Source organism: Corylus avellana, chromosome ca2, assembly GCF_901000735.1.
Source record: "Corylus avellana chromosome ca2, CavTom2PMs-1.0".
In the NCBI taxonomy this organism is placed as follows: Eukaryota; Viridiplantae; Streptophyta; class Magnoliopsida; order Fagales; family Betulaceae; genus Corylus; species Corylus avellana.
Window position 1 is genome coordinate 31,949,871 of NC_081542.1, and position 11,222 is coordinate 31,961,092.

The following is an 11,222-nucleotide window of genomic DNA, read 5'->3' on the forward strand; positions in this document are numbered from 1 at the left end:
ATCATAATTTTAGTTCATACCTGGTGGTACCGACCATTAGCCTCGTTAGCAAAATATGAATCCAGCTTTAAGATTATATATATAATTTTCTTTATTTATTTTAGTCCTTAAGCTTATTGGGTCATATATAACAGTTTAATCAATAAGAAAATTTAAACAATAAGTAGGTGCTGAGTGAATCATAAGATAAAGCTTCACATTCGAACCCATATTATTTTGAGCTTTTACTCTCAGTTATGGTAGAAGTGACTTCTAAATGCTTTCTAAACAATATCTAAGAGACGACTCCATGCACAAGAGCATAAACTAAACAAGTTGGAAGCAAAACTCACCAAATACACTCTAGGTGACCGAATGGTGTTATTTAGAAATGGAGAGAATTTTTGACACTAAACAAGGGAGCTTAGGCCATATGCTAGAGCTTTGGAACCCCTTCAAAATAATACAAATAAGGTGCTAAAATGCTGGTTGGGCATGCAGCAGAATTTCATGAAAGAAAAGCAAGAGTCGTCGTGTGGTGCATGTATGAAAGAAAAGAAAGGAAACGCTTCTATTTATAGAAGGAAAAGAGTAATACAAATGACCATCCAAATCTTTGGAGTGTCCGGTCATATAAGAGGAAGAAGGGTAAGTTTCAACAATTTACAAGTCTTGGTCTTGGTCAACCAATGATGACCTGTGTGGAAAAATCAGGTCAGCTCTCCCAATGAATTTTGTGCAGGATTTAATGCAAAATGAAGACTAATATTCTCAAGTAATTCAGCAAGCGGGCCGGCCATGTAGGGGATTTTAGGGTTTAATAAATTTTCAAGCCAAAAAAGCCTCCTTTCATTATTACTTTTGGTGAGAAGTGACTAAGCCATTTACTGCAGTAATTAGAGCTTGTTATTCACAAGAAAACAAGCTGGAGAGTGATGCTAGCCGGCCCTAGAAGGAGGTGAGATCAAATTACAAAATTTTGTTGACAGTTGGGAGTCTTAAGGCACCACTTTTTAGGCCAAAATTAGGAATTTCTCATAATTAAATAATGACTTCACTGAACTAAAGTAGAAGTCATTTATTTACTAAAATGGGTCATAATATGTTAAGAAACATATTTGGTCAACACCAATTTTAGAATTAACAAGATTATAGAAAAACGTAGTTTTAACGGGTGAATAGTGACTCCCACTCAAATCTGGGATTCTGACAAACTTGAAAATTTGTGAAATTCTACCAGATTGTAGAGGACTAAAAGACAAGCAAAACAGGATTTCGTTTGACTCATATAGAGTTTGTATGTTATCAATTTTAAGTTCCTAAGGTAAAAGCCACTTTTGACCTCAGAACTTGTTTTGAAAGTTCCCTTAATTTCTAAAACAACTATAGAATCCATAATATCATTTATTTTTATAGATGAATTTAAGAGACGTGAAATTCCCGGGTGTTACATCTTACCCACCTTATTGGAATTTTGTCTCCGAAATCAAGTTCCATTTTTGAAAAAAAAAAAAAAAATTTTAAAAAAATGCATGTTTAATTGCTCGGAGTAGAAGATGAAGATTTATTTAAGGAAAGTTTTACTTACCTTAATCATCCTCAGAATCACTGAAGTGAGGCTCGGATGGAGATTGTGGAAGTTCTTCAGGTCTCCACTATAACATATAATGGATTCATAACCCGATCTAGCCAACCTCGCTGATGCCCTACATTCCAAATATCCTTCCATTACTTGACCTTGTTCACCAAGGTTGATGTCAGGTTCCACATACTCAACCTCTAAGATAGGATCTAGAGTTAGAACAATGTTTTATGGAGTTGGATGGTTACTGGAACACTCGATCTGGTTGTTCCACCAAATTTTTGATATCTACTTTTGTCTTACCTTTAGAAGCCATGTCTCTTTCAAGTTTCCTAAAATGGTTAACTGGAACACTCTGGTTGTTCCACCAAATTTTTGATATCTACTTTTGTCTTACCTTTAGAAGCCACATGCATGTCTCTTTCATGTTTCCTAAAATGGTTAGCCCAACGCTTCATCGCTACCCAATGTGGTGGTCTAGGATTTGGTTGATATATGTTGACCATGTCAACTTCAAAATATATGTCTCGTCTAGTACAAAGCAAAGCATACACTACGGCCGAAGCATAAGGACCAATCCTCATTTGTTCTTAATTCCTCTTGAAGTATTTTAGGACGTTGCTCTTTCACTACAAAAAACCTTCTGATTAGTAACGACATATTAGTAACGTGTCAAGCCTATTGACACGTTACTAAAGGTTAGTAACATGTGCGGCATGTTATTAATTTGGATGTTACTAAATTCCTATTAGTAACGTGCCATCATTTTGACATGTTACTAAATTTTAGTAACGTGTCAACTAAAGTTTAAAAAATTAGCAAAAAAATAAAATAAAACCCTAAGCTCCACTCCGAAATAAAACCAGATCTAGATTCAATATGATCACATCAAAATCTCAAAAGGAAATCTCAGCAACTAACAACAACAATAGATGCAGAATAATGGCAATCGCCACCAAAAAAGCATAAATCAGAGCAAAATTTTCCAAAAATTAAGAAATAGGCTTAGTTTTAACTCTAAAACATACCATTTGCTTAGACCAACACACCAATATTAGCCAAAAATTGCTATTAAAGACAGATTCGGATCTCATATTACTACTACTACAACACTTTCTCACCAATCAAACAAATCGCAAAATATGTACAAATCAAACAAAAAAAAAAAAATCAGAAGCAAATTCAACCAAATTTCATCACCACAAATTAATTAAATTAAACAAACAATAAAAATTTGTATTCAATCACAATTCCCATTCCATTTCCAAATAATAAAATAAAAAATTAATTTAACCTACGTTTGCCACCATCGAAAACATTGTGCACTCGCCTTTCTCTCCCAAAGATGTCCGTTCCCCAAGTGGATTCAACCTGAAAAATCAAACAAAATCAACCAGAAAATCAGAGCCAGAAAAATTTCAAACACCCAAAATCAGCAGAAAAATTTCAAACACCCAAACCCAAACCCAACAGAAAAATTTCTCTTCTCTTTTTCATTTTCTTCTTTTTCTCTTCTTCTTTTCTTTTTCTTCTTCCCATCTAAGAGAAGAGGGAGCTACCATAGGGGTATACTAGGCGTGAGAGCAAAAGAGAGAAAAAGAGAAGAAGAAAGAAAAAGCACGGCCGGAAGGAAGAAAAAAGAGGGAAGAAGAAAGAAAAAGAGAAAAAGAGGGATGTAGCTGGTGCGTGTTTCCAATGCCCGTTAGTAACGTGTCAAATTTGACACGTTACCATTTAGTAATGTGTCAACTTTGACATGTTACTAAAGTTTTCGAATTTTTAATTTTAATTTTATTTTATTTTCAGTTTTCAAATTAGTATCGTGTCAAATTTGACATGTTACCATTTAGTAATGTGTCAACTTTGACACGTTACTAAAGTTTTTGAACTAACATACAACACCAAGAATGTTACTATTTTATCCTCACATTTGTTCAAAACAAAATTGTTTGATTGTCTCATCAAACCTAATGTTCCATGCATGATCTAGATGCTTACTTAAGTCCATAAGTGGACCTTTGCAACTTCCATATATACCATATTTTTTTGGTTTTAAGTTACAAGATATAGAATCAATATCATAATAATTATATAAGTTATAATCATTCATTTTGACAGTGTTTTAAAGGAATGATAACTTATGTGGTGCATTGTATCCACACCAACATATCAATTTGAAGTCACCACTCACTACAAGAAATTTGCTCATTAGCGGCGACCCAAAGTCGCCGCTAATGAGCAAAAATGTCGCCGCTATTTATCAATAGCGGCGACCCTTGGCCGCTATTCAGTTGCTGGTATTAATCCGCCATTGATGATCAATAGCGGCGACATTTGGGGTTGCCGCTAATGACTTTTTTTTTTGTTGCCGCAAAAAAAGGTTGAAATGAGCCGTGTGCCGCCCGCTAATGATGGTCAATAGTGGCGACATTTTTGTCGCCGCTACTGATGTTTTTAAATAGCGGCGACCAAAATGTCGCCACTAAGGACCGCCAATAGCGGCGACATAATTGTCGCCGCTACTGATTGTCATTAGCGGCGACATTTTGGTCGTCGCTATTGATGGTCAGTAGCGGCAACCAAGATGTCGCTGCTATTGATCATTACTAGCGGCAACATCTTGGTCGCCGCTAATGACGCGACTTTGTTGTCGCCGCTATTTAATTATAACAGTAAAAAAATCATCAAGGTCGCTGCTAATGATTAAAAAAAAAAAAATGCTTATTATAGATGTTGTTATATAGCAGTTATGGGAATTACATCAAGCCTATTTATAGTCAAATCGCTAGAGATAGCTAAACCATTAAAACAAGTTGGTGCAAGCATTGCATATGGAAGGACAAGTGGATTCAAGGATTCACTTCTTATCATGAAACAAAAAGTGAAAGTGGGAAACAATAACACAAAATAATGACATGTTGGGGACGTCCGGACAATAAGGTTATAATCAAAAGTAAACTCATGCCAAGTCAATCAAACTAAACCACCCAATCCAAGGCTTGCCTTTGAATTGTGGACCCTAAGAGCAACAAATCTTACATATATTGAAGGGTTTGAGTCCTCACCTATGAGCACAAACTATGTCAAAAAAATAAAATAAAGGACTTCATCTCATCAAGCAAAGGAATAACACTATCTTTTATTCAAATGCTTTTAGTATTTGCTATTTACATACTTGCAAATTCTTATAAAAAGAAGAGCAACTCACATAACGGTGGAACATCTCTATAACCTTTACAGAAGTTGAGAGAAATCTTTGGCCGAGAAAGAAAGACAAAAGGGAATCTAATATACATGTAAAAAAAACAAGTAAAAAGCTCATAAAAGACAAACACCTCATACCAGTATTCATCACAAAGCTAGCAAACAAACAACACACAATCGCTTCAAAGAAACTCCACAGAAACTACCCACACTACCACCAACTAAAGGCACAAGACCAAAATATTAAAATTAAATGAAAAAGGTTGCAATACAACAATTTCATTACATATCATTATGAAGACGTCTTTCAACTTTTTTAATCTTTTTTCTTTTCCTTTCTTTTCACTCCAATACTTTTAGTCTTATACTATGGACAAAAAACATACTTGTAGCAACTGTGGGCCAGAAGCAAATAACTTACAATAATAACCCCTGTAGGATTACACTGTGCTAATTACAATTGACATTAGTGCTCATGACATAAATCAGAATCATTTTGATTTTTGTGTGCGTATGTTTGTTCAACCCAATAGAGCACAAATAGGCAACATTTCTTTATACATATATTGTTGAAAATTATGACCAAGAACTAGAAAAAATAATGGAGTTAGTCAATGTTTATTGATTCCAACAACCACCCACGAAAAATTTTGTTGCATGAACACTAACTAGTGAAATAATCACTGCAAGTTTAAATCGGATAAATCCGAAGAAATTCACAAAAACTGAAATATCATTTTGTAAAAAATAAATGTTGAAAATAAAATTCACCAAAAAACAGACAAAATTTTTTTAAAAAAAGACCATCCAAATGAGACCTTCTTGGGGTGTCAAACTAGTTGTTAGATCTAACTACAAGCTGGGTCTAGCTCACTGATCTGAAGCAAACAATCACATGAACAAACTAAAAAAAAAAAAAAAAAAAAAATTAGCTAAGACTAAAAGCAATTCTTTTTTCCTGAAACAAATAACTTAAGACAAAAAAAAGATCGTCGGCGTTAATTACCACAATCAAACACAAACACAAACTTATATGATTAATGAGGTCACAAACGCAAACCAACAAACAAATATAATCAAAAACCAAACACTCCAATTCACATTCTACTCATCCTTATAACTCCATGCAAGCCTCCTGCTCGCTACATTTCACAGTACTTCCACCAACAAGTGAGTGACAATAGGTTTGAAATAACTTACCATCAATTGAGTCCTTTAGTGCAACAATTTCTTGCCTATCTTTCTCTCTGCCATTCTACATACACTAAAAAAAGAAAATAGTTTTATATACTTGTATTAAATGGAATTAACTTCCACCAACAAGTGAATGACAATGGGATTGAAATATCTTACCCATTGTTATTTGAGTCCTTTACCGCCACAACTCCTTGCACATCTTCCACTCATGCCATCATGTATACACTTAAAAATGAAATATTGTTATATAATATTACTCTCTTGCATTGTTTACTCATCTTGTTAAACATGTCAAGAGAGGTTCACTAACTCAAAGTTCTTAAACAAAAAAACTGTTTGAAGTTCTTACCTTCTAACACAAACCAAATTTGTTATAATCTTTGTAATTTTAAAACTTCTTCAACAAAGTACAACTAAAGCACCCTCCAAGTTCTTAAACATTCAAACTATTTAAAGTTCTTACCCTCTAATACAAACCAAATTTGTGACAAATCTTAATAATATTAAAACAAAGTCTTAAACAAAATACAACAAAAGCTCTTTCAAACGTTGCTTCCTCTTGCTTGAGATCCATAAGAGCTCCCTCCAATCCTAGGAATAATAGAATTCATATCATAATCAATGATCTTTCTAACAATTACTTGATATGTGTGTGAAATAAAAAAATGAAAAAATAAATAAAAAAGTGATAGGCAAGATTCTTTTACCCTCCCATATGTTTTAGTAGCATTTCCATTTGTGCTTGCATAGCAGCTTGAGATGCTTTTGACTCCTTAATTTGGGCCTGAAATGCTGCCTCCATAGCAGCTTGTGATGCTTTTGACTCCTTAATTTTAGCCTGAAATGATGCCTCCATAGTAGCTAGTTCTCTTCGGTTTCTAGCTATTTAGCTAAGCATTCATCATGGTTTTGTTGGTTGCATGCTGATGAGGAATTTGACTTGGTAGGTATGGCACCACAACCTTTTCCTCTGACATGTCCTGAGCGGTGTCCACCTAGCACCTTTAAGACAATGTCTTCTTGGCTGGCATTAGTGTTGTCGAAGTTTGCTGCTATTGATTCCATTTCATTCTGCACAATCCATATTAACCTCAACTAAATAAGCTATGCAAGTTCATTAGACATGTTCATCATGAGTACCCATTTCATTCACTTACATATTTACTCTCAGCGTAGTCACTCACAAATTTCCCATCCTTGTTAGTGTGCGTGACCTTGTATATTTCTATGGGATTGGGTGCGGCATTCGTTTTCTTTGCCTGCACATAATACACATAATTAACTATTACACTGAAGAACATTATTATAAAAGCCTAACACTATATATTCTTACCTTCTTGTGAATGATATTGACGAACGTCGTGCTGCCAGCGGTATAATTTGTTTCCATCTTAGCTCTGTTTTTCTTATTTCGCTCAGATTTTTTCTACAAAATTTCAATCAAAAAACATATTCATTTCATTTTTTATAGCTGAATACAAATCTTAGAAATAATAATTGACTATTTATTTGAATAAGATGTGTTTACCTTCCACGTATCAACTTCGAATGAATCACATATAGCAGGCCATTGTTCCGGAGAAATACCAGTTGGAACATTGGCCCTCGCCTCGGCTTGAGCATTGGCCACCGCTACTGAATCATCGCTCTCCACATTTTTGAAATAAATTTTGTAATTCTTGAGGTGCAATGCGGAGCGTGTCCTATTATAAGCCTTACCTAGTTGATGCTTTAAGGCATCCTTGTGCTTCTGAAGCTCCATATCCAAAACGAACTTACCCTGAGACATAGTAATTACGAAAACAATGGTCAAAAGTTTGTCACATTATTTGTAGCAAGTGACATAATACACATACACAATGAGATTTATACCTTCACTCATTCTTCCAATCTCTTCACCATTTCATCTGGGACCATGGTCCAACTCTGATAATGGAGGTCGCAATGATTGAGGACAATCTTAGAAATTATCCTCGACCATGCCCCGGCATTGTCGCCCACAGGTACGACATAGTCATCCTTGAATTCCAAAGTGAGCGGACCATCCTTATCTATCGTATCATTAACCTTGGAATTCTTGTTCTGACCCCTTGGCCGTCTAACAGACGTGATAGCTATTAATCAAAATATAGAAACATAGTTAGTTGTATCTGGAAAAGTAGTTCGCACAGTGTATGCAACAAATTAATAGGAAAAAGATCTTATATTCACTTACAGCTTACGGTGGGTGCGACTCCCGATGAGGGTATGTCATTAGATCGCTTATGGGAAGAATGGCCATGGCCCTCCGCCGAATCGAGGGTCACCGGTGATGGCATGTCCATATTGTCATCAACATCAACGAAAGTCGGCCTATCACGATCCTCAACATGACACAGGCCTCGGCCTTGACCTCGGAGTTGACCACGGCCTTGGACTCGGCCACGCCCTTGGCTTTGCCCTATCACCATTTCTAGTTGCTCTGATAGATCTGCAAACAACACAAAATAAATGTGGATCAGTCATATAACCATAATATTGCATGTTATATGGTTTGGACAAAAAAAATTGTTCATATACTTAATTTAGTTAATTGCACATAAGTGGTTAATATGTAGAAAAAGCAAAACCAAAAATAAAATATGAGTAGCAACACATCATACAATTTGTTAATCCAATTCCAACTTGATCATTCTGTATCATAGTCTGTATCATTGTTGCTTGAGGATGACTGTTCGTGTTTAGAATTCTCTGTGTGTTCAGATTCTGTGTCATAGTTGCTACTTAACTCTTCTTCATTATCGGAGTTAGTATTATGCTCCTCAATCGAAGGGTTATCGTCAATGAACATGCTTGCATCAAGTTGCACATATAATTCATCAATAGGTATTGTCGAAGCATCTCTACGTAACATAGTAGAGTTTTCAACAATTGCAATATTACCCCCAACACATTCATTTTTCTGGTATACCCCATTGTTGGTTCCTTGGTCACCATTCTCATTATCTTTCCCTACCACTGTTGGATTATAGTATGTGTTTCTATTGGTCAGCGTCTGCGCTACTTTCCAACTGTCACCCAATTTAGGATCACTCAAGTAAAACACTTGTGCAGCTTGGCATGCTAATATGTACGGATCGGACTCATACCATTTACGAGAGGTATTCACAATTGTAAAACCTTGTTCTTTTCTTATTCCCCGCGTATTACTCCCAGTGTCCCACCAATCGTACTCAAATAGATACACCCGATTTCGGCCATGGTAACGTAACTCAAAAATGCTCTTCAACTCACCATAGTACTCATCGTCTGACGTGTTGTACCCGCCTTTCACAACAATACCACTTCTCTGGGTAGTACGAGTTTCTGCACATTCTTTTGTATGGAACCTAACCCCATTCACAATGCAACCTCTATATGATCTAACTTGATGATTAAGCCCGAGTGAAAGATAATATAATTGTTCTAGGACATTTTCTGCATTACGTCCACCACTGTATATATTATCTCGAAACTAGCGCTCAAATGTGGCCTCATGCTTCTTCTCAATGTCATGGCCACCTCCCCGTTCGATCATCTGATAGTGTTCACTGTGTAGAAAAGTGTTTGTCATTAGTAATCATCTAGTGTCATGATTAAACAAAAGAGAATCGGATCAGGAACCCACAATTATACACTTACTGCAAGTATAAAACTGTTTCCTTACAGTTGCTAAGTATATACCATCGAGCCCTCGCAAAAATGTTCTCATCAAGTGTCACATATTTTGCCGCATCCAACGGTCGAACTCGCTGAAAGAACACATCGAGGTCTTGTTCTGTTTCTTCCAAACAGCCGCCAGCATTTCGCTCTTCACGGCTCCATCTTCTCTCAATCCCACAAAGATACATGGAGCAAAACGTCAAACACTCATCAACTAAATAAGCCTCAGCAATTGAAGCCTCCGGTCGCGCTTTTTTTCGCAACTTCCTCTTATGTTTACCAAGCGTCATTTCCATTAGATACAGCCAACGGTTTTGTACTGGTCCCCCAAGCTCAGCCTCACGAGGTAAATGAACCGCTAGATGGACCATAACATCAAAAAATGCTGGTGAAAATATTTGTTCCATCTTGCATAGAATCACGACAATGTCGACCTTCATTTGCTTCAAGATATCTACTTTTAATGTCCGTGCACACAACTGCGTAAAAAATTATTCATCTCAATCAATGTTTTTTCTATTTCAGGCGTTAATTTTCCACGAATCGCAATAGGATGTAAGCGCTGTAAGAAAACATGACAATCATGGCTTTTCATTCCCGATATTCTGCCAGGAAGCTTGTTCACAGATCGACCAATATTAGACGCATACTCATCAGGAAATTTTACACATTTCAGCCACTCACATAACTGGTTGTTCTCATCTCTTGTCAAAGTGTACGCCGCAAGTAGCATCTTGGTGGTTGCACCATTTGCTTGCAAGTGTAATTCTTTACGTATACCCATCTCACATAAATCTCTTCGTGCGTTTGCTGTGTCCTTTGTCTTCCCAGAAATATTCATCAATGTACCCAAGATACTATCACATATGTTCTTCTCAATGTGCATGACATCTAAATTGTTGTAGTTTCAATGTTGACCAATAAGGCAACTTAAAGAAAATATTTTTCTTCCTCCAATTCGACACATTTATATCACCATCACTTGTGCGATGCTTTCTCTTGTTCCTAATATGTTTCCCAAACTACACATGTTCAACATGTATTAGTTGTTGCAACAGTTGATCTCTGGACATTTCTTCAGGTTCCAATCTATGCTCCTCTATACCATCAAACAATTCTCTTTCTTGGCGCCACACATGGTCTTGAGGAAGCCACCTACAATGACACATGTAACACTCTTTAGACCCATACTTCAACCTATAAGACATTGTATCTTTGTTACATACCGGACACACCAGCTTTCCCTTCGTAGAATAACCAGACAAGTTTCCATACGCGGGAAAATCGTTTATAGTTAATAGTAATGCTGCATGCAACTGAAATGTCTCTTTAGTCAAAGAATCGTAAGTGGTTACACCTTCATTCCATAATTCATGCAAATCATCAACCAAAGGTCGCAAATACACATCAATGTCATTTTCAGGTGCTGTGCGACCAGGGATAATTAAGGACAATATCATATTTGGATCCTTTATACACATCCATGGAGGTAAATTGTACGGCATTAATACTACTGGCCATATGCTGTATGTGGTACTCATATTACCAAATGGGTTGAAACCATCACTTGCCAAACCAA

At 36.2% G+C, this 11,222-nt stretch overlaps 1 protein-coding gene across 1 annotated transcript; it reads right to left on the reverse strand.

The window, feature by feature from the left end:
- Nucleotides 1–6,844: 6,844 nt before the first annotated feature.
- LOC132169613 (uncharacterized) lies at nucleotides 6,845–8,412 on the reverse strand. Its single transcript, XM_059580623.1, has 6 exons — nucleotides 8,178–8,412; nucleotides 7,862–8,076; nucleotides 7,491–7,742; nucleotides 7,296–7,388; nucleotides 7,120–7,221; nucleotides 6,845–7,033 (listed from the first exon to the last, which is right to left on the reverse strand). The coding sequence occupies exons 1-6, from the start codon at nucleotides 8,410–8,412 to the stop codon at nucleotides 6,845–6,847; spliced, it is 1,086 nt and encodes a 361-aa protein (XP_059436606.1).
- Nucleotides 8,413–11,222: the final 2,810 nt, after the last annotated feature.

Bases quoted from the DNA above. Each gene is read 5' to 3' on its own strand.
- LOC132169613 (XM_059580623.1), bottom strand. From the start codon at position 8,412: ATGGTGATAGGGCAAAGCCAAGGGCGTGGCCGAGTCCAAGGCCGTGGT. The intron at 8,077-8,177 runs GTAAGTGAATAT...TTTGATTAATAG, and splicing joins AGTCGCACCCACCGTAAGCT to CTATCACGTCTGTTAGACGG. The intron at 7,222-7,295 runs GTAAGAATATAT...TATTATGTGCAG, and splicing joins TCAATATCATTCACAAGAAG to GCAAAGAAAACGAATGCCGC.